Below are 23,471 nucleotides of genomic sequence, written 5' to 3'. Positions count from 1 at the left end.
ACATCAAACCCACCGGTGAGCAAGCACACTCTCTCTCACTCCCTATACATGGAGTCTCTGGTGGGACTTTCTTGTTCTTTCTTTTTTTAATCTTTTTTTTTTTTCTTGAGAGAGAGAGGAAGAAAGGGGCAGAGAGAGAGAGACATCAACCTGCTGTTTCACTTATTTATGAATTCACCAGTTGACTCTTGTATGTGTCCTGACCAGGGATCGAACCTCCAACCTTGGTGTATAGGGATGACTTTCTAACCAATTGAGCTTTTCCTAAGTAGAAAGCTTCTAACATGATGGGACTAAAATACATGGGAAAAGAGGAAGCAGAGAGAAGGCAGAAAGCAGAAGAAAACCCTAGAGTAACTGTCCTCAAAAGATAGAAGAAATTATTGCAACCATGACATAATCATAGAATTGTGTTTAAAAAATAACGAAAAATGTGAAAACAGCTCTTAGAATAGCTGATTAAAAAAAATTTCAGCAGAAAGTAAAGTAAGGAACTAGTCCCTCATATAGAACAAAACATGAAGAGATGTCCACAGGAAAGACAAAAATTCTGAGATTAATCCAGAGGATTCGATATCCAACTAAGAGTTTCAAAAAAGAAATGAGTGGACAGTAATTGAGGCCTTTCTTTGTGTCTGGGCACTATTCTAAGTGGCTGAGATATATCAATAAACAAATTATTATTTTTCCCCTTATAATATATAGAGATGCATATATGCATATTATAGATGAGGAAAGTAAAGCACAGCAAGAATAAAAGACTTGCCCAAGGTCATGTAGTAGCAGCATGATTTGAACTTAGGCAAATCTTTGCTATTGAGTACCCAGCACATAATTATGAAATCTCAGAATATTAGACGTAAAGGAATTATTCTAAAACTTTTCAGAAAGAAAAATTCCACGTCATAAAAAGATGTAATAAGGATAGCACTGGAATTCTCAACACCAACACCAGATGCTAGAAGATAAGAGAGTGACTTTTACAAACTTATGAAACATTTCACTTTATTATTTCCATCTCCATTGGGACAGAGGATAAAAGATTTGGAGGGATATTGGGTGGGGGGGGGAATGGAATTGATTGTTGGATCATTTGGAAAATAAAATTGATAGTTATTTGATAGATAAGTTGTAGAAAAAATATTAGGATGGATGCCTAACAAAGTAAATAGAGAAAAGATTTTAAAAGAAAGAAAACAACCTTACTACACCAGTAGGCTCTGCTGACTGGTACTCCACAGTCACCAACGACTCACAACCCCTGAAGTGTGAAAGAGCTATTTTGGAAGAATGGCAGAAGGGGAAACTGGGTGGCTTGTGAAGGTTAAATCCTTATCTGAGACAACAGGTAGTTAAAGCACGATAACTAAATAGATAAATCGAGATAGCAGCATAAATTATTTAGAAATCGGGAGGTATGTGACAAAAGACACAGTTCAAAGTGGAATGCGGTTCCCTCTAAAAAGGAGATTAAGAAGGCAGAGAAGGGGTGCATAATGCATACTCTTAAAATATTATCTTTAAAAAGGTGTGTGCTTATACAGTCTTTAAAAAGAATACAATTTTGAAGTTCATTTGCTGAGAGTGAAACCTTGTTTCATGACATAATTTTTAAGGACATATCTGATCCATAAAGATAAAAATAGAAGTTGTATGGTAAGCATTTCATGTCCTCCTTCAGTTCCGCAATGCCTACGTGTGGGCTAGATTCCTATCAAAACTTCCACAACCACCCTTTGGGGGCAGTGACTGTAAATCAATTATACCTTTGCTAATTCGCGTTGTTTCCAACCAGGGGACAGAACCGCAGAGAAAGTCAATTTCATCCTGAATTGTTGCCGTAGCAACCATATTAAGCTGGAAAGATGAAGCACCTTTGTGGTAGCTGCTTCTGTTGAATTACAGTGTAAATGTTGATGTCTGCCGGGAAACGTCAAAAGACGACGGGAGCGGGCCGAGCGGTGGTTGGCGGCTCTGGAATCCCGGGCTGCGGGGTCGACGTGGAAGGGGTGCTCCTGGGCCATTTCGGCGTCTCGTCAACCAAGTCTCCTCGCCCCACCCAGACTACGCTGCTGCGCTCGTGCGCGGCCGGTGAAAGGATGCTCACCTCTTTGAAACTCTGTAATCTACTTGGTGTTTTTTTGCACATCGGGACACGAAAAGTGTTTGTTGTGGGTAAGAATGTTAAAAATGAAATTACGCAACAGACCCGGCCATCGCCGTGTTTTCCCCTCCTCTGAGCACAAAGTAAACTTCAGCGCTGTACTCTGCGGACACTGTCCAGCGGTCCTTTGAAAGTGGACACTAAAAGCCTTGTGGTTGTGCTGCGCATTTGATTCCGGTTGGCTTGGGATACCTGAGTTCAGCTCTCCTTAGTCCTTCCGTTCGACCCACAATCCCTAGTGGTTGCAGGTGCTGCTTTTTTTTCCCTGGTTCCTTGTCTCCTCCAAGCCCCCCAACCCTCCCCCCCGTTCCCGCCACACCCCCGGTCGGCCCCCGGGAAGAAGGAAAACAGCGTGAAGTCTGCTCGAGGCACTGACCCTCAGCTCCCGCGGGCTCCCGTGCCGCCGCTCCACTCAGGTAAACTTCGGAGTGAGTTACCTGCGCTTGGAGAAGGGCCTTACCTGAGCGCGCCTCTGCCAATGGCAGCTCACCTGAGGGAGCCCCACAGCCAATCACCGCGCAGCTCGTCCCTCGGGCTTGTACCCTTTAGTGAAAGAATTCAGCTCCTTGCGAGAAAGTTACCTGTGGCCGACCAAGTCCGCCACTTTCTGCTCTGTGACTGCCCACTGCCACGATCCGGGAGGACGCCGCGCCGCCCGGCCGCCTCCGAGCTCGGGCCCCATGTGAGGGGCCCTTCCTTATCCCACCTTTCCGGCTAGGTGAGGGCGCGAGCGGGCGAGCGAGCGAGAGTGGTGAGGGGGGACGGAAAAGCAGAATTACCTGTAGCTCTTGTTCTGCCATCTCGGGCGCTCTCACACACCTTCACCTGCACAGACTTGAAAGTCCAGTTTCACCAGAGGCTGAGGCTCCAGGAAAAGGGGAGCGAGTTCATTGGATCAAACATGTCACAAGAGTCGGACAAGTAAGTGGATCACACGCGCCGGCTGCTGCTACTACCACTTTGGGCTGATGGCAACTGGTTTGTTATGTTTTTGCTTTATTTTTTTTAAGTTGCTATTGTTGCTATTTTTTCTTTTTGTTTTTGGTGTATCCGGACTTTTTTCAGATTAGGTTTCTACCCTGGTTGACGGGAGAAACCCTACAGTATTGTGAATGTCGAATACCCCCTTTGGGCCTTGGTAGGAAAAGTGGGTTCCCCTCTTCTCTTCCCTCCCTTACGCAGGGTCTCAGCTCCCTTCTCCCAAGACTAGTGCTTGGATATGGACAGAGGTTTGGGGAGAGGAAGGCTGGGGGGGCCTGTTATTCCCCTCTCTTTAGTCGCTCCCACCGCTGCAGACTTCCAGGGCCATTTGGAAATTCAGCTGAGTTCCTTCGATTTGCCCAAAGGGCCTGCTGGAAAAGCGACTCTTGGCGGCTTTTGTGTGAGCGCAACAAAGAGCCTTTATACTGAAGCAGAAACGGCCATCTTCCCGCACTTGTGCAGGAGGCTGTGCGTGTGCGCGGCCTGGACGCGAGGCCAGGCGCGGGGTCGACCGGGGGCTGGGGCGCGGGGTCCCGCACCGCCCGCCGACCCCTGCCCACTCCCACTCCCACCCCACCCGCTCGCCGCGCACTGTTTAGCGACTTGAAGCTGGTGCGCGAGGACAGGGCCTTTGGAAAACGAGGGGAACTGATTTGAGGCTTCGAGTTTGCGCCTCGGCGGGACGCCAAGGGTCGCCTGAAGCTTGCCGATTCTCCCCACGTCTGGACGCTTTCTGAGCGTCCCTGCGCGCCCGGCCGGCCCGGGCGCCCCACGCTGGAGGCCGCCGCCTCGGGCGTGGCTAGCGGGACTGTACTGGTTGCGTCGGGTCTTCTCGGGACCTCTCGGCTGGAAAGGTTGGGGCCCCGGGCGGCCAAGTGGACTTCCCGCGCTTTGAAGGGCGAACCGGGAAGCGTGTCCTTCCCGCCCGGGACGGGGGCTCTAGACTCGCTGGCGATCGGCGGCCTGAGCCAAGGGTTGCCGGGTCCAGTCGCGTCCAGGCGGCCTCCCAGCAGGCCTGGCCCCTGCCTTCGGGACGGCTTTGTGCTGGCAGGGGGAGGTGGGGCCGAGGGCGGGAGCAGGAGGGAGCCGGAGGTGGGTCCCGCGGCCTTTCCTGGGATTCGATGGCCATACTCCCTTCCCCCTCCTCTGAGGCGCGTCGTGAGCTGAGAACTGGCTGTGCTTTAGTCGAAGTGCGTAGTGGCCGCCTTTTTTGCTTTCCCTGGTAGCTCTTCGCCCTGGTGGTGTGGCTAACCCCAAGGAAACCTTACTGAGGGTGTCTGCTCCAGGGGAAGGACAGGGCGCCCAGAGGCTGCGGGCCGCCAGGGCCTCTGCTCGGAGAAGCGGCCCGGCATCGTCCCCAAACTGAGGGGCTCGGGGGCAGAGGGATCGCACTGCGGACCGGTCCTGGGGTTGAAGGGAGAGCCTGTCCTCAGAGTAAAGCCACTGGTAGGGTAGGCATATCTAACGACACGCAGTCATGCTTTTAAAAGTCCACCAGGTAGCTGTGCCACTTTACCTACCAACGAAAAGTAGCTGCGTACTACACGCAGGAGCGGAATTAGGGTTACAGACACAGGAAGAGGGTAGGCGTAGGGGAAGGAGTAGGAAGGTGCATGACTCCATGAATACTCCACGCTCACCTCAAATTCTCTCTGTGGCTTTTAAGAAATCTCTACTCGATTTAAGAAATCACTACTCGAGTTTGAAAACTTGGGTTGCCAAAAGCCTAGATGACAGCAGGGTTTTTGGTTCGTTTTGATCTTTGTGTCAGAAATGGTCGCTAATCTAGGGAATACAGGATAAGACTTACTGTAATTCCTTAATTAAATTGCACAATTAACATTTGGTTGCACTGTTTAGTTTTGTGATACAACACGACTTGAACGAATTAGGAATGAAAATGGGTGGGTTTTTATTTTCACCTGTTATACTTAGCACCAAAAAGGACAACTAATTTAGTATTAACATTAAATTCTGGTCTGACTACAATGCGTTACCTAATTTTTATGGTGATAACTATCTAGGATTACATATACATACATTTAATGAAAGTAGCTTTTATCTATTCATGGTTTCCAAGAGTTAATTTTGTATCCCGGGAAAAGCAATACTAACAAATGCTGCAAAGAAAGACACCCTTGGACCGCACTTGCCTCAATCTGCTTGGACTACCAAGAAATGCTGGACATTAATAACTGAGTTTTGGATCATTTTTGCCAATGCTAGCCTTGTTTTCTTACTATTCTAATGGAAGGCTGGCAGGCATAGATCCAGGTTTTATGTACCTGAAGTTTACGCAGTTGTGTATGTTAGGTGGGGTAGGGGTGTGGGCTCTTAAGAAAAAGAATACTCCAGCAGTTGCTGGGACCTCCTGCCAGGGCAAGTGAGAGGTCCTAAAAGCTTGAGTATTGTCAGTTTCCAGGTAAATCCACCCAGAAGGCCTGACCGTATTTTCTGAAAGTAACTTGAAGGAATACACACAGGGTATTTTTCCATAAACCTATTAAAGTGCAGGTAATCTTTTGGACATAGCATACGAAGATAATTTCAGTTAGCAAGTCCAGGCGGAAAGAGTAGCATCATCTTTTTTACTGTTGTGGACTTTTCAGATGGCAGTGTCCTGCTTTTTCTGTTCTGCAGTGTTGATACTATTGCTAATTAAAGCAAGATAATTTTAGGACAGTTTGTCTTGGTACATATTTTAAAGTTCTCTGTTCCCCTTTTCTTAAATATTATGAATATTTCTGACCTTTGTCAACAAGCAAGTGTATTCTAGCAAGGCAATTATAGATTTAGAAACTATTATTTTACTGCCATATGCAATATATGTTCAGAGAGTATAATTTCATTGGATACCCACAGGTATTTTTTATTACATAAATGTGTTTTCTGACTGCCTAATATTTGCAACATGTTCAGATAGGCATTATAGGAGAATAAAAAGTGTGGAAGATGGGCCATATCCCCAAGAAGCTTATACTCTAGTGGAAGGTGAGACACGAACAGACATAATTAAAAAAAATTCAGTCGACAGGCAATATTAGATTCGTTTCAGATATGCAACACAGTGATTAGGTATTTATATAACTTACAGTATTGATGACTATATTCCCTATGCTGTACTTTTTCTATTTTTATAACTGGCAATTTGTTCATTTTAATCCCATGCCCTTTTTTACCCATCCTCCCAAAAGCCCCCTGCCACCTGCCAACTATAAACTTGTTCTTTGTATCTGAGTCTGTTTTATGTATTTTGACTTTTAGATTCCACATATAACTCAAATGGTGTGATATTTGTCTTTCTCTGACTTCCTTCACTCAGTGTAATGCCCTCTAGGCCCATCCATGTTGTTGCAAGTGGCGAGATTTCACTCATTTTTTTGGCTAACATTTCATTAGGTAATGTACCACGTCTTTATCCACTCATCTGCTGATGGGCACTTAGGTTGCTTCTGTATCTTGTCTGTTGTGAATAACACTGCCATAAACAAAGGGGTGCTTGTATCTTTTCAAATGAGTGTTTTGGATATTTTTGGATAAATGCCCAGAAGTGGAATTGCTGGGTCATATGGTAGTTCCATTTCTAACTTTTTGAGGTGCCTCTGTGTTCTTTTTCCTAGTGGCTGCACCGGTTTACAGCCCTACCACCAGTGTGGAAGCTTCCTTTTCTCTCCATCCTGGGAGGCACTTGTTATTTGTTAATTTATTGGTGATAGATATTCTGACAGGTGTGAGGTAATATCTCGCTGTGGTTTTAATTTGCATTTCCCTGACCATTTAATGATGTTGAAATGAACAGACATAACTTTAATTAAAGCAATACCTAACAAATTACTAAAAGACAATACAATAGTGTTTTTATCAGGCTGTAGTATAAATCCCCCTGCTCCCTACCCACCCCACTCTTTGTCTTAGGACAATTACTCTTAGTTGTTCCATTAAGAAGTCTGGCCATTATTCTAGCAAGAAAACAAAAAATGCTCAAAGTGATAGGTATTTCGCGTGGATAACCTTTTAAGTAATGGAATGAAATATTTTAATTAAACTTTTACTCTTTAGTTTTATGAAGGCCTGTGTTTGTTTCCACTTGGCTATATAATCATACATTGCTTAAGCCACTAAAAACAGGCAGTCATTTATTCAGCGAATACATCTTGGGTGGCACTGTAGACCAGACATTGATCCTGACATTGAGATTCACGAGGGAGTAGGACAAAGTCCCTACCCTCATGCTGCTTACATTCTGGTTGTGGAAAACAAACAGTAAATTAATCAAGAAGTAAATGCATAATAAATTAGATGGTGATAAGTGCTATGAAGGAAAGCAAAGCAGGTTAGAGAGAATAACGGAGAACTATTTTATATGAAGTGGTCAGGAGTGGCCTCTCTGATGAGAAGACTTTTGAGCGGAGACCTAAAGGAAGTGGGGGGTAAAGCGCTGAAGATACCTGGGATAACAGTGTTTCTTACAGGCAGACGGAACAGCAGGTGCAAAGGCCCTGAGCTGGCAGAGTGCTTATTAGCATGTGCTAGGATCAGAAAGGAGCCCAGTGTGGGTGAGGCAGAGGGGCAGAGAGACTATGGCCCCATTAAGTAAATTAACAGAACCAACTGTCTACCTATGACTATAATACAAAACAGACAAAGTTATACTCATAAATGGTCCCAGCAGTCAAGAGGTAAGTAAATAAAGAATCAGCTAATAACAGCGGTCTTATCTTTTCCTGGAGTATCACCAGTTTAATGGTTAGGGTGTAGTGTTCTTTTCCCTACAGTAGATTGAATTCTGCACACTTCTTAATTTAGAGATGAATGAACAAATGCATTCTAGAAGAACTTTGGGAATGAGAGTTGAAGAGGAGGGACCACCTACAGGCAGTGTTTGCTCTGACAAACCTGCTTCCCTAAACCTTTTTGATTCATATCACTCTGCTGGGACTATATCAGTTCTTCAACATCAGCCTCCAGCAAAATAAGGTTTACCTTTCCTGCCTTCCTCTGAACCTCATTCAATTTCTGCAAACTTGCGTCTATTAAAAAATATAGGCTAATCCACTGTTGGAAAGTGAGACATTGCAAACAGTGTGCTTTGGTTAGTTTTGCATCTTCAGTGAAGTGCAATAAACTAATACACAGGCATTTAACCAATCTGAAAAATAAGAAAATGCTAGAGAACAACAGGAAGAGCTGGATTGATTTTTGAAAGTTGAAGATAGTTACGTATGTGCTTAATAGTAGAACTCTCCATACAAATAATTTAAATGACAGTTTCCCAAATTTATCTGCTTACAAAAAAATATCACTTGAGACGCCAAGGCCCCACCCCAGAGCTGTGGAATCAGATTCTCCAGAGATTGGCTAGGGCATTTGCATTTAAATAATGTCCAGGTACTGTTTGTGATTGGGTTAGCTAGACAAATAATGCTTTAAGTGGGTACTACTATAATAAATTCAAGTTATATGCAATTTCTCAGGTGTTTGTCAGTATGTAAGTGAAATGAAGCCTGTGGGCTTATTTTATGTTTTTCACGATGCTGCTGGGTGAGTGGCTTTTGATACAATAAGTTGGTGCAAGAAACAGACCTTCTCTCAACATCATTCACTTTGCTTGCTTGCTGAATGGCCCCACCTGAAAGAATGAGGTCATTTTGACAGGTCAGTATTTCCAGAGCCACGAAAGATGTGACTTGCCATGATAGCACCTGTGTGGGCTTCTGCCAGGCATGTAGCTCAAGATCAAGGTCAGGTTTTAGGATGGATCCCACTCACCAGGGAGCTGGGTTGGAGTTAAAAGGCCAGTGTTGTCTTTCTATAGTTTCACATTAGAATCCAAAACTAACGGTCACTTTTCTGGCGATAGTCATTTCACTGAATTTAATTTCGGCTTTGCAGCAAAAGTCAAAGATAATGAGGTCCGATCTGATGTTGGTCCCTGGTGAAATGATTTAATGAGATGCTGGTTGCAGTTTCATTTTTAGGGGTAATGGTGGCTTGAAGTAGTGCCCTGATGAGATGGTACTAGGCCTTCCGTTGGCCTGTAATTAGGTCCTCTTTTAAACTGACTGTGGAGATGAAGCCATTCAGCTGGGCACCGTGCCATCCGATTTAAGGAGGATTAAAGTAAGTAGTGGGGCAACTGGTGAAGAGCCACTTCTACTAGACTCTGCAAAGTCAAGGAGACTTTGGACAAGCAGCCAGGTAAATCAAACATGCATAGGAACATGGAAACAACAGCAATAACCAATAACCCCAAGAAGTATTTTTTTTTTTGAAATCTACAAATAAGTTAAAAAAAATCATTATTTTGATGTCGGACTATTAAATTTTTTCAAAAAAGTCTTAGATAGTTTAAGCAAATGCTTCAGTTCCTCTTCCTGACTCTCATAGAACTAGGTATACATCTGATTAAAAAATGAGCAATTTGGTTAAATAGTATTTTCAATCTCTCTTACTTCCTCCCTAGTGTGTGTGAACCAACATTATTTCCTCCCTCCCTCCCTCCCTTCCTTCCCTTGGTCTGTCTCCTGAATTTTTCCCTCCTGTATTATACTTAGTGGGGATGGACACACACACAGCTTCTATGCATAGAGATCAATGCTAATCAGGCTCAGCACTGTCATTTTAGTCAGTGAACTTTGTTGCATTTCCTTCACTTATAGTATCAGCAACCCATTCTTACTACCTGAGCCAAGAGAGAAGGTGATGGCAGCAGGTGGTGTCCCCTCATCTAACTCAAGTCAACTCAGTTTAACTTTGGGAAATGTTTACCTTCCTTTTAATATAAGAAAAGCCTCGTCCTAAGTTAATTATAGTCTCACTCATGATACTTGGCACTCACTTCGGGGTGTGGATCCTCGTTTCCTTTTCAAAAGATATTCAAGGATTCCTGCTCAATTATTAAAAACTAGGTCTAAGCTGAAAGAGAGTAGCTCTTGGTTTGGCAAACTTGTCCAGAAAAAATTCCTCAGCGAGCAGCAACAGGTTGAATGGGAATTTTTGCTTTGGCTCAGGACTGGTGGGTTGCTTAGCAATCACAGCATGAACCTGGGAGTCCCTCAGACAGCTTCATGGGTCTTCCAGTTCAGGTGCCCCAGATTCAGATTCACCCTGCTCCCCACCTGTCCTGCCTGCCTATTTCCATCCTGTAGAGCAGTGATTTTCTTGTGCTGCGAGAATTTTTCAAACATGCAACACATGACTGTTTAGTCAGGAGCACTGACCTCTTTTCCCTTTGATTGTCAAACAAAAAAATGACAACACTGAACACAGCAATAGGTGTCTGGTGTGAATGAATCATAATTATACATATTTTTTTCAGATTGGCAAAAAATACATTTTTTTTGGTGTGCCACAGAATTTTGGTAAGTAGTTCATGTGTGCCACGAGATGAAAAGGATTGAAAATTGCTGCCTTAGAGATGTCCCAGCTCCTTGGTTGAGACAGATGGATCAGTTGATTGATCTACCCATCCATCCTTCCATCCATTATGGGAAATTACATTTTATGATTTAAGTCTTTTAAAGGTAAATGGTAAAAAGGACTGAACTATAACATGCTAAATAGGATAGAAGCAAGAAAGTATCTCTTTAGGGCTCTATCGCCGTTCTCCTCTTCCATTTTATTGCTAAGAGGGTTAAGGAGGGTTTCAGTTTGATAGGTTTGGAATAATACCACTAACAGGATTAAAGTGGTATTATTCCTAAAGGCAGTACATTTTGATTTGTCATATACAATACCAACCATATACACACTTTCAGAGTGCTATGGAAAACATTAGAAAAGCTGGTACACTTCAAGGGATTTCAGTGTACATTTTGACACAACGGGGGGTTATAGAGATGGAGCATGTGAGGGGGCTTGTGGGGGAAGGCCATCCCTTATTTTATATGGCAGTGACCTTTCTGGAGAGCATTCCTAAAGTGGCCTGACCTCACTTTCACTTCTAAGGGAATGTGTCTCTTACGAGTGTGAATACAGATACTCTCCAAAGCAGAAAAGGAAGGCAGGATTCTCCTGTTGCCTCTTTCTATTTCGGCTCCCGCCTTCCATCTGAAGGCTGAATGTACAAGTACAACCCATCCCCAAGGCCAGAATCTTTTATTTTTTAAGGCTCCTGAATTTAGACTGGGGTTTTAGAGAAAGAGAAGGTTGAAGGGAAGGGATGATTGGAGAAAGGAGAGGGCGACAGGGAGCAGAAAGAAACTGCTGCAGCCGATGTCGAAGCTCCAGCGTTTCCCCGGTTAGGAGAGTCACTGAGTTCGAGCTGGGTTCTAGGGTGGGGTGATATGTGGCACTTGTCCTCCTGGGGAATTGCTTCTAGCTTGAAGCCTAGAACCCTAGATGCAGGAAGCAAGGCTGAGAGATCACACAGGGCACGTGAGTAACCAAACGTAGATTTGGAGCTGAAAGTTTGCTTTGAGAAAGGTGCTTTACATTATTTCTTCTGTTGTATGTTGTTGGGTTGTAAGAATGAGTAAAAATCTGAAGTTTTGATTAACTTGAAAAATATGCTGTCTCCTTTTTTGTAGGGAGATTAAAACAGGGGACACATTGCCTATTTCCTCCTTAAAATACAAGGTGGGGCAAAAGTAGGTTTATGTTTGTTCACATGGAAAATAATATAATAATTCATAACTAATAATACAAAAATAGACTCTGTGTTTTGCTTACTTGCAACTATACATCTACGTTCCCCCACCTTGTAAGAACATAAGTATTAGAAATACCTGTTGAGGATTCTGATCACCGTGCTGTTAGGGTGCACTTCCCATTCCACATTCACCCCAAATCATTGTTTCTAGTTCTCGGTTCAGTAAGCCCCATAAAGTAACTGCTTTCTGTAATCCTGCTTCCTCGGAGTTAACTTTTCAAAGAAGCATGAAACAAAGGTAGCTTTCGCCTCTTCTCTGTATTGCCAATGACATAATTAACATAAAATCGGAGGATTCTTTCTCCGACTGGCTTATTTCACTTAGCATCATGCTCTCCAGGTCCATTCCACTGATATTCGGAATCGAATGAACACACTGAGCTAACAGGCCAGATGGAGACAAACTCATAGAGAGCAGGCTGACAGCGGAGAGGAGGCTGAGTCGGGGGAACGTGGAGAGATTGAGCAAAAAAGAAAAAAACTCTTGGACACAGAAAACAGCATGGTGATGTCTGGGAGGAGAGGGGAACGGTGGGGTGGGGCACGGAGAAGGACCTGTAGTGGGGGGTAAATGGTAACAGATGGAGACTTGGCTTGGGGTGGTGAACACACAATACAGTGTACAGATGATGTGTTGCAGAATCGTGCACCTGAAACCTGCATAATTTTGTTAACCAGCGTCACCCCAATAAATTCAATAAAAAGGAAGATGACAGAAGATCAGAGGATTCTTCTTTAATTATTTCTCATCTGTAAAATGAAGTCAAACTAAATGATCTCTGAGGAGAACCACCTGCTCCAACATTCCATGGGTCTTCTGTTCTCCCTCCAGAGGGATTGGGGTGGAGGGCGTGGGGGCTCACAGAGAGAGAGGAATGTTAGCAAGGTAGGAGAGTACAGGGCATGGTGGGAATGCTTCTGTCCCCTTGCCCCCACACTCATTTACCGAAATAAAAGGCGGTCTGACTAAGATGGCAAAGAAACAGACTTCTGGCAGGTGGGGAGATTTCAGAGGGCCACGCAGAATTCAGAAGGGCAGCTAGGCAGTAAAACCAAAGGTTTGCCCGGAGGATCCCTGCACAGCTCCACTGGATTGGTAGATAAAGGTTACAAGACAATCAGATTAAAAGACCTGGCAGGTGCTCTGAGAACTCTCTTTCCAGAGAGAACCCAGAAGATGGTCTACTCTGGGCAGGCTCTTGGAGTGAGAGGAGGCAATGTCAGAATGGACAAAACACTGAATAAAATTTAGTAAGTCGGAAACCTTAGGCAAATGGGACAGCCTCCTGGTGTCCCCCACGACCTGCACCGACCTGCACCCCTTTCCCATTCCTTTCCCCTCCTCCTCCTTGTGCTCCACCTCCTCCTCTTTCCTTCCTTCCTTCTTCTTCTCCTGGTAATAAAACATAATTTAGGGGTACCCGCTGTCAGACAATAGTGCCAAGCCAGTAGTTTGGTGAGTGTTCAGAAAAGGCGTTACGCAATACAAGGATGAGAATGGCATCTGCAGTTTCACTTCAGTTACAAGGTAATGTATTATTTCACATCGGAGCACCCAGCTACCATTTCAGAATAAAATCTTCTCTGGCATCCTGTTGTGCTGTAGGATTGAAAAGCCTCTGAATTCCATTTTCTCTGCCGTGTGGTGGAGTGGGGGCGGGGAACAGACTGTAGCCCCCAGGAAGGTCTCACGTTGAACAGACTTTTAGGAGATTATAAGATTCCCTAAAGTGCATTATTGCCTCCTTTGCAAACCATGTTTTTTTTTTTTTTTTTAGCTATTTGGAGTCTTGGTGTCTGCTTTGAAAAAATATGTATATCTTGCATATTTTTGAAAATATTAAAAAGGACAAATGCCTCAGTAAAAATATGGTTAAATAATACAAGTAGACAATTCACAAATCCTATACAAGTGGTTAATAAACATACAAAATAGTATTTAGCTTCATTGGTAATCCAAGAAATACACATTATAGAGCAGGAAAGTTTCCAGTTTCCCTGTCAAATTGGCCAAGATGAACAAAACTGGATTTGGAGAAAATGCATTTCTAGGAAGATTATAAATGATTACGAACTTTGTGGAAAGCAGTTCAGCAAAACCGGATGAAATGGGCCAACCTGTTGACGCCTGACTTCCAGTTTCAAGGATTTACCTTAAGAAAATAATCAAGGATATTAATTTTGTATTATTTTTGAAAGTGAAAATCAGTAAAACAAGAGCTTAACGTATAAAGCATTACGGAAAAATGACAGGGGAAAAGATTTATGATGTATTGCATTAGAACGTTTATAGGCATAAAAATAAAGAATAAAGATAATAAAACCACAATAGGTTAAAAGAAGTTTGCTCTCTGTAGAGAAATTATAGGTGCCTTTGTCTCTTATTTGCGCCTTTGTATTTTTCTAGTGTGCTGAACTGAACTTACACTGCTTTTGAAATTAAGAAGAAAGATTTAAAAGGTCATTTTTTAAAGTCGTCATTCTGACCGGGACACATTTAAAAGCATCACACACGTACGCCAAATAAAATGGAAGCGCCTGCCCGCTTGCTTGCTCTGGGTGGAGTTTCTCCGATGGCCACAGTGGTCCCTGCCTCCCTGCGATGCAGGCACGCCCCCTGCACTCCCCTCTTGCGGTGCCTGCTGCACTCTACCTCGTTCCCCTGCAGTCGTATTTGTACAATAACTCTGTCTTTTGGGATTTGCCCAGTTATCCGGTCCAACTATTTTTCAAAACAGCACAAAATGGGTGTAGTAGTTTCCAACCTTTTTATAACTGGAAGGCGGGGAATGACTAAGGAGAGAAACTCCGTTTCTTCTGCTCAGCAGGCAGCTTGCGGCTGCCTCCTTTCCCTCGAAGAAAGTCCTCTGTAGGCGAGGCTGCCGGCCACACCTTCTCAGCCACCGCCTGAATGAATGTTTGTGGGAGAGACTCGCTGGTGGGTCCACGTTGCCCTTAGTCTTTTGGAGGCATAGGCAGGGCCTGGAATATGACTTCCTGTAGAAACAAGAAACAGTTATAGGCAAAGTTAAGTTTTTTATTATTTTAACAACAATTTATTTTTTCCATAACATAGACTTGGCTTTTTCCCAGAGGGCCAAACGTGTGACTCATCTACCTGCTTCTACAAGCTTGTACACAGACCCTGCCAGACCCGGCCTGCCGTCTGTTAGTTAGGCTGGATGAGATTGCATCACTGGATTTCCTGCAGGCAGTCTTTAATGGAGGCTCTGTCGCCAATGTGAAATTATTTGCTTATCAACATATCCTAGGAGCATCCACAACAGGGAACAAAAAGTACGCAGTGTGACTTTGAGGGAGAAAACTGCCCCAGAGGATCCTGAAGTTGCCAAATTATGTCAGAGGAAAAAAAAAAAAAAAGAAAAAGGGAGAGTTCAAAAAAAATGGAAGCGATCTTGGTAAATGTGAGCAAAACCAAAGCAATGTTTGGTTGTGGGAATCAACCCGGTCTGTGACACAGGGACTCATAGGTGTACCTGTTGGTTGTGGGCTCCAAAGTGACGTCTGCAACTGCCCCTTCTCTCCCAGGCTTGTCAGGCACCCCTCCCCCCATGCATTAATTCTCATTGCGCAGGAATTCACTGGGTCTCAAATCCTGCACCTTATATTTTAAAAAATCGTTATCTTTTTTGGGGTGTTCAAAGTATAAATAAAGGCACACACCTCTATAGGGCTGGTAGAGGGGGCTGAGGGGAGGGCTACATTTTGTCTGTTTATCTTGCGTGTACTTTCAGTTTTAGTAAAAAAACCCGCAAGGCGTGGTGTGTATTCTATTCAGCTACACAAAACCACACATTTGCTTTTGAAATTGGCCCTCAAATTTTGGGACACAATTCATCAATCCCTTCTAGTATTCTGAAGTTGCATTGAACTGCGGTAGCCCATAGAGCATTTCCCTTCTCTTTCCTTGTTTAAAAGACCTATTTGCCTTGGTTTTCCTGACCCTTCCTAAACAATGAACTACCTATGTGGTCGATACCTGGGAAACATTTTGTTACAAGCCACTGAGTGCTCTCCCACGGCAGACTCACGCTTGGGCAGGTGCACCAAACTGAACATGCTCTTCAGAACTTTCAGGGCTAGCCAGATTTTGTTCTTGTACCAGATACTCCTGGGCTCTGGAAGAAACTGAACATGTTTTTACTATTCTGAGATTTTTACTGTACTGAGTGTTTGATGGATCATTTTATAAATCACTGTTTCAAAGCGTTGCTGAATCCTCATTGCTTCCAATGCTATACAGCGCAGACTGGCTTTTACTGCAATGATTTGGTCATACTGTTTTTTATATTTGCAAGTTTATTTTTTAAGCACTCTTTCTTGGGGAGGCTTCTTTTCCTGATTATGGAGGTAATGTATGCTCATGAGGAAGAAATGGAAACTAGAGAAAACTATATGGGAGAAAGGTCACTCATAATTCCAGGGTCCTAACATTTATGTATGTTCTTACAGATTCTAATATAGGTATACATGTCAATGTAGTTATAAAAGAGTATACAGATTATGATTTCTCATCCCCCCATTTTTACATGATTCATTAGTCTTTTAAGTGTCCTTCTACTTAGTATTTAATGATAAAATCTACTATCTTCTATTTTTACACAAGTTTTTTTGCTTTCTCATTATTATAAATCATGCTTACACATAAATCTTTTTTTATCTCTTGTTATTACTTTAGAATATGTTTCTGGAAGTATAAGAACAAAAGACAAATATTTTTAGGTTCTTAATTCAAAATTTGAAAATGACTTCTGGCAAGATTGTAAAAATTTATGTTTTCTCCCCACAGTGTTTGAGACTTTCTCACACTGTGGCACCAGTCAGCGGAGGCCTAGAATGTTTTCTTTTGTCAATTGGAAAGGCAAACATCTGTATTTTTGTTTGATTTTGCAGTATGATAATTTAAAAAATTAAACACTTTCTTTGATATTTATTGGTCACTTATATTTCTTTTTTATTGAAGATGCTGCTCTTGCCATAGCTACTATATATGGCTGTGTTATTGTGTCCTTGGCGAAGGGACCTTGGGGCTGAGATCCGGCCGAGTCTCCCTCTGGCCTCGTCCCAGGGAAAGGGGCCCCTTCCAATATCTGTACGAATGTGCCACCCGGGACAGCAGTGGCCAATTCTTATTTTTCACTCAAATTTAAAAACTAGAATGCTGATATTTTTCTGATTGATTCTCAAGAGCTCTTTACACACCTACGATTATTAATCCTTTTGTTGAAACTCCGGCTGTCCTTTTCCTAACTGCTTGTGTGTCATTTGATTGCATGATTAAAAAAATATTCAGAACTTTACATTTTTTTGGTGTTACATATATTCCTCTCGTGTGTGTAAGTACTTTCATCGTTTTCAAATGTGGAAAGTTTGAGACCAACCGTTACGGACTTAACTCATTAAAATATTTTCCTTTATTTTGGCCTTTTAAGATGATTTAAAAAACCCCTTGAAAGGTAATCAAGTCACACTTAATTATAAAAACATTAGGAAATACAATTACTCTAAAACTACTATTCAGAGATGTTACTACTGCTAACAGTGCTAACATTTTGACATGTATATCTTTACTTTTTTCTATGCAATTGCACAGAAATACACAAGTTATATTGAGATGAGATAGTCGTTTATATAGTTTGTAGCTTATGTTAAATTAATATTGATCACAGGCAGCTTTTTATGGTGATAGGTATTTTTAATGGCCCTATAGTTTTACATGGAATGGAAATGTTCAAATTCATTTAACCAGTCCCCATTGTTGTACATTTAGACATTTTCCTCAGTTTTTTACTGTTAGGAGTCAATATTGGAATGATCATCCCTATGGTTAAATCTTCTCACACTTTTTATTTTCTTGAAATAGGCTTCATTGAATAGACATTCCTGGTGTAAAGGTATGTTCTTTTTAAAAACATTTGGGTCATATTTCCAAATGGCCGTCCAGACACATTCTGATAAGCACTCCCAGCCCCAGAGTATCTGGGGAGAATCCCACGTTCCTTCCCCAGCAATGCGTATTATTAGCCTTCCTTCAGTGTACCAATTTGATAGGGTAAAAGTGGTAACTTGTTTTGCATTGCATTTCTTTCCATTCACTCAAATTATATTTTCCATCTCAGAAGAGCTTATCTTTTGTTTTGTTTTTAATGTATATATATAGTATTTTGTTATCATAAAAGCTCTTTTGGGGGTTTTGCAGAAAGTTCAGCATCAGTAAAACCAGTCTATTAGAGGCAGGTGAAGCCGCATCTCCACTCAGTGCAAGTCGCTGGGTTTGGGAACAGTCCCTGATTGATGATCCCCCATCTTTTGCCAATGAAAGCGATGACCCAGGTCAGAATTCAAGTTCCCTAATGGAAGACCACAAGTTCAGGGAACTTGGTCCAGGAATGGGGAGTCTATCTTCCCAAGGCGACTGATGAGAGCGTGTTCAGGATGAATACCCACAAACAGCAACGGATGATGCTGGACTCGTCTCTTCCACTCTGTGTCTTGGGAGAGTCCCCAGGCGGGTCACTGAGGCCACGGAGGGGAGACAGACTACTCGTTTCAGGTCTGAGAACCTTAAACAAAATAATTAGAGAAAACATAATTCAGAAAAAATATGCACATTGACCCTCCACTCTTGAGGTCATTAGTTGTGGGCAAAGTGGAGGCAGGCAAGTCCAAACTAAGACAAAATAGTGAGAGTCTTCAAATTTTCTGCTTTATTTTGAAAAGACTTGCCACTTTTTTTTTTAATTCCTCATGTTTGGTCACACTTTCATCCATTCACTTTATTTATGTACTTTATTATTAGCAGTTAAGAAACACTTTGGTTGTTTATCTGCGTAGTAGGGCTGTTTAAAATGGAGCCACTTTTCAAAGATAAATCTCTAGGACTCTGTAATTAAACTTTTTTTATTGCCCAAGTTTCTGCACAGGTTTTATTACACACAGAGGGGAAGGGGCTCAGCCTTTCCGGGATGCTGCGTTTCTCGTGGCTGCAAGGACATTGCTCAGTTCCGGTCTCTTCCTCTTGGCATGGACATGTGTCCCAAGTTTTCTTGATGAATTTCAGGGCCCTCTTGTCCTTAAAGACCTTGATCCATGGAGCACTGCTCATAGGGAACAAAACCACACACCTCTCGGATCACGTCCTGCACGAAATCGGTGTGCTCGGGGAGGCGGCCGTGCTGGCGGCTGTGCCTCGGCTTGCTTGTGTTCTCATTCACTTTCTTGGTCACCTTGTGGCCCTTGGTGAGGCCCACGGCCATAGGGGAGCCCAGAGCCGTGGCGGCTGGTCCTCCGTGGCTGCCACGGCGGGACTGTAGTTAAACTGTGTATTACAGAACTTTTCTAGAGCCATGGGCTAGAGCATTTGCTTGTGTTCTCCGTCTTAGGCATGTCGCTTATAGCGTTAATGGTAACAGCTGTGCAAACTGACAATTTATGGAAGCAATTTGGTATTTTTCTTTCTTTTTGTGATCATGAAAAGAAAAATTTTTAAACATTTCACCATTTTTATTACATTTTCCCCATTACCATTTGTCTCCCTTATACTGTCTTCTACCTCCACCTGTCCCTGCCCCTCCCCCCGCTCCCCCTGCGACTAATCACCACACTGTTGTGTCCATGAATCCTTTTTCTTTTTTGCTCGGTCCCTCCGCCCCCTCCCCACTCCCCCACCAGAGCTCTCCACTTTTCTAAACTGAGACAACCTGAAAACATCTAGGACAATTAGGAATTTTTATTTAAAGCGTTGGTGGCATTAGGGCCAGCTGCTTTAATCAGGAACTCAATTATCTGGTCGATGAATTATCAAGGCTATTTTCTTCAATCTCCCTCTTATGGTTAACCTTTTGGATACGTAATTTTTTTTCTTCCTACAGATGTAACACAGAGGGCACGAAAAGGAAAATTCAGCTTAATTAGTTTGGCTACTAATTAAGGAAAAATATTTCACTCTAGTAGAAGGTTGAACTCATTATTTTAAATACACTCTTTGATCCCTGGCTGGTGTGGCTCAGTGAATTCAGCGCCCACTCGTGAAGCAGGGAGGTGGGGGGTCACCAGGTCTATTCGCGCCAGTCCCCAGTCGGGGGCGCCTGAGAGTTTATTTCTTGATATTTGTTTCCCTCTCTTTCTCACTCCCTTCCCCTCTCTCTAAAAATAAAGAAATAAAATATTTAAAAAAATACATTATTTGATTATCTACGATTTCATGTGATGCATGCCATACTTTCTCCTATTTTTTTTCAAATGTTCTTAAAGCTGTAACTTTAAGGTTTGTTTGATGAGCAAGTCTACCATTTGCAAGGTACAAGTAATGGCCTTTCCCCAAAAAATCTGTAAATCACTGAGCCAGTGAAGGGCAGTCTTTAAGTAATTGGTCATGTTGTACATGTTTCTCTTCTTTCCAACCTAACTATATATGTTTTTTCCTAAATATTTTAATGGCCACAGAGTATTATGTGCTGTGGATTTATTATCATTGACTTACATTGAGGTTATATGTAGGTCGTTGTCGTAATTTTTCTATCATAAAATCATACTTTTATAAAAACCTCAGACATAAAACCTTTCATGATTTTTAGATCATTTCCTAGAATGAATTTCTACAACTGGAGTTTACTGGACTAAAATTTATAAATATTAAAAAATAAGTTATGCAATAATTGTACATTTATATAGAGAAAAAAGATAAATGTTCCTTTTATAATTCTTTCAAGGTTTTTAGATTATTTTCTAGAACAAATTTCTACAAATAGAGTTTACTGGATTACAATTTATAAATATTTAAAAAATAGCCCAGGCTGGTGTGGCTCAGTGGATTGGGCACAGGCCCGTGAGGCAAAGGGTCGCCGGTTCAATTCCTAGTCGGAGCATGTGCCTGGGTTGTGGGCCGGGTCCCCAGTGGGGGACACATGGGAGGTGGCCACACATTGATGTTTCTCTCCCACTCTTTCTCCTTCCCTTCACCTCTCTCTAAATATAAATGAATAAAAATATTAAAAAATATTATACCACAATTGTAAATTGGGGAGAAAAAAAGATAAATGCCCTTTTTATAATTCTCTCCCATCATTTTCAGCAGAATTTGGACAGTTTGCTGGAAAACCTCCTACATGTGTTTCTAGGCATCATATTACACATGAATGTTTCTGTATTGGAAAATTTTTAATTTTTTTACTTTAAAAATTATTTATGTATTTATTTTTAGAGAAAGGTGAAGGGAGGGAGAAAGAGAGGGAGAGAAACATCAATGTGTGCTTGCCTGTCACATGCTTCCAACCAGGTACCTGTCCTGCAACCCAGGCATGTGCTGACTGGGAATTGAACCATCGACACTTTGGTTTGTAGGCCACTCAATCGACTGAGCCACACCAGCCGGGGATCACTTTTTAATGTAAATGAGTGATTTAATACATATTGTTTTATGGTTTTAAGTGGTCCATGTCAGTAATACAAAATTGCTTTCTTTAAAATGGTCGCTCAACTTCAAAGTATGAATGACTAAGGACGAATGTGTGGAAGTGGAACTTCTGGGGCACAGGCTACGCACACAGAAATCTTAGCTTGTTCTTCAAAAATGCTCCTTTGATTTGTAATGCAATAATGTTTGAATATACCCATTTCTGCCTACTCTCAAGCAATAGATCTTATCAGTCTTTCCAATTTTTGCTGATATAAAAAATGGTATCTTCTTATTCTCTTCATTTACATTTCTTTAATTCTTTATATGAATTTAAAAGGCATTTGTATTTTTATTCCTGTGAACTGTCTGTTAATGTTCTTTGCCTATTTTTCTATTTTGTTATTGATCTTTTAACTTTTTTTTTACCAAGATGATAAACTTTACTTTTTTTTTTTACTGTTTTTCTTTTAAGATTTTATTCATTTATCCTTAGAGGGGAAGGGAAGGAGAGAGGAAGAGAAACATCAATGTATGGTTGCCTCTCGTGAGTCCCCTGCTGGGAACTGACTGACCTGCAACCCAGGCATGTGCCCTGACTGGGAATCGAACCGAGATCATGTTGTCCGCAAGCCTGAGCTCAAACCACTGAACTACACCAACCAGAGCTAAATCTTTTAACTTTTTAAAACAGCTTTGTTGGGGTACAATTGATATACAAAGAATTGCACATATTTAATGTGTACAATTCAATGGGTTTGAGCATATGCAAAACCTGTGATATCAGCACCACAATCAAGATAATAGGCATGTGCAACACGGCCAGAGTTTCCCTGTGTACCTGCAGGTGTGTCCGTGTGTACACTAAGAACACTTAATACGAGATTCACCTTCTCAGCAAATTTTGAAGTGCCTAATCCCTTATTGTCAACTACAGGTCCTATGTTGTACAGCAGATCTCTAGATTTTATTCATCTACCATAACTGGAATTTAAAACCCATTGTGTAGTGACTCCCCATTCCCCATCACTCCAGCTGCTGGCAAACATTATTGTATTTTCTCCATCTCTTAGCTTGACTACTTCACATAACTCATGTAAGTGGAGTCATGCAGTATTGTCTTTCTGTATCTGACTTGCCTCACTTAGCATAATATCCTCCAGGTTTATCTATGTTACCAAAATCAGCAGGATTTCCTTCTTTTCAAAGGCTGTGTAGCATGCCACTGTATGCATATACCACGCTTTTTGTTTATTCCTCTGTCCCTGGATACTTGGGCTGTTTCCATATCTTGCCCATTGTGAATAGTGCTATAATGAACATGGCAGTTCAGATGTCTTTAAGATCCTGATTGCAATTGTTTTGGATACTTACCTGGAATTGAAATTGCTGGATCATGGGGTGTGCTTGGTCTTTTCTTGATAAATTTTAAGAGCTATGTTTGTACTGAGAGATTAGCTCATTGTCTACCAGATTGTCCTTTGCTCTGACTATGTTGTGTTTTGCTCTGTGGAGATTTTAAATTTTTAAGTAGCCAAATTCATCTGTTTTCTTAAATGTCTTCTAGGTTTTATGTCTTGCTTAGGAAGGGTTTCTGTCTTCTAAAGTTACAAACAAACAAACAACCTCTCCCTCGGCATTAACTTCTTCCAAAGTTTATTCTATCGTTCTATGATTTATGACCTCACATTTTCGTTGAAAGCTTTCATTCACCTGAAATTTACTTGAAATGAGGTAGGATTCTTTCTTGGTGAACACTCTATTGTGCCAATTTCCTTTAATGAATAATATACATTTCCCTCACTTTTTTGAAATCCAGTCTTTATCATATATTGAATATCTATATGTATTTGGGACTATTTCTTAAAATATAAACTGTTCTAAAAGTTTAAGTTTACTCAAGTATTTTTTGGTACTGTTTTAAGGGGGGTCTTTTTCTGTATGTTTTACATAGGAAAGCTGCTAATTTTAAAATATTATTTTGTATCCAGCCACCTTATTTTATTGCCTTTTAATTGTAGTTCATCCATTTATCTTGGGTACCAGTCATTCTCTCATACTGTGTGCAAATGATGTGAATTCATCCCTTCCAATTTCTATACCTTTCATTTCATTCTGAGTGTATCAACCTATCACTATAGAATAATGTTAGCTAACACTAATAGATGTGAGGGTGGAAATCCTTGTCTAGTGTTCTAAAGGTTTCAGCATTAAATACCATCTGGACTTTGAAAGCACTTGGTTTTATATGATCTCATATC

The 23,471-nt window shown here is 41.9% G+C and overlaps 1 protein-coding gene and 1 pseudogene across 4 annotated transcripts in view; one reads left to right on the top strand and one right to left on the bottom strand.

Moving 5' to 3' along the window:
- Positions 1 to 2,655: 2,655 nt before the first annotated feature.
- The window catches only part of GRHL2 (grainyhead like transcription factor 2), a 137,314-nt gene continuing 116,498 nt past the window's right edge, over positions 2,656 to 23,471 (top strand). The window contains exon 1 of one of the 4 annotated variants that reach the window (XM_053661208.1): positions 2,656 to 2,882. Coding sequence is in view for 2 of the 4 variants with exons in the window: in XM_037133405.2 (XP_036989300.2) it covers positions 3,066 to 3,085 (20 nt within the window). In the remaining 2 variants the exon portion in view is untranslated. The other 3 variants (XM_037133405.2, XM_053661207.1, XM_053661210.1) reach the window with 3 other exon arrangements.
- Positions 18,768 to 19,072, bottom strand: LOC128626718 (60S ribosomal protein L36-like; annotated as a pseudogene).

This window comes from Artibeus jamaicensis, unplaced genomic scaffold (genome assembly GCF_021234435.1).
Source record: "Artibeus jamaicensis isolate MK-2021 breed Jamaican fruit bat unplaced genomic scaffold, CSHL_Jam_final scaffold_916, whole genome shotgun sequence".
Lineage (NCBI taxonomy): Eukaryota > Metazoa > Chordata > Mammalia > Chiroptera > Phyllostomidae > Artibeus > Artibeus jamaicensis.
Note: the sequence above shows the minus strand (reverse complement) of the source record. Positions and strands in the feature narration are given on the sequence as shown.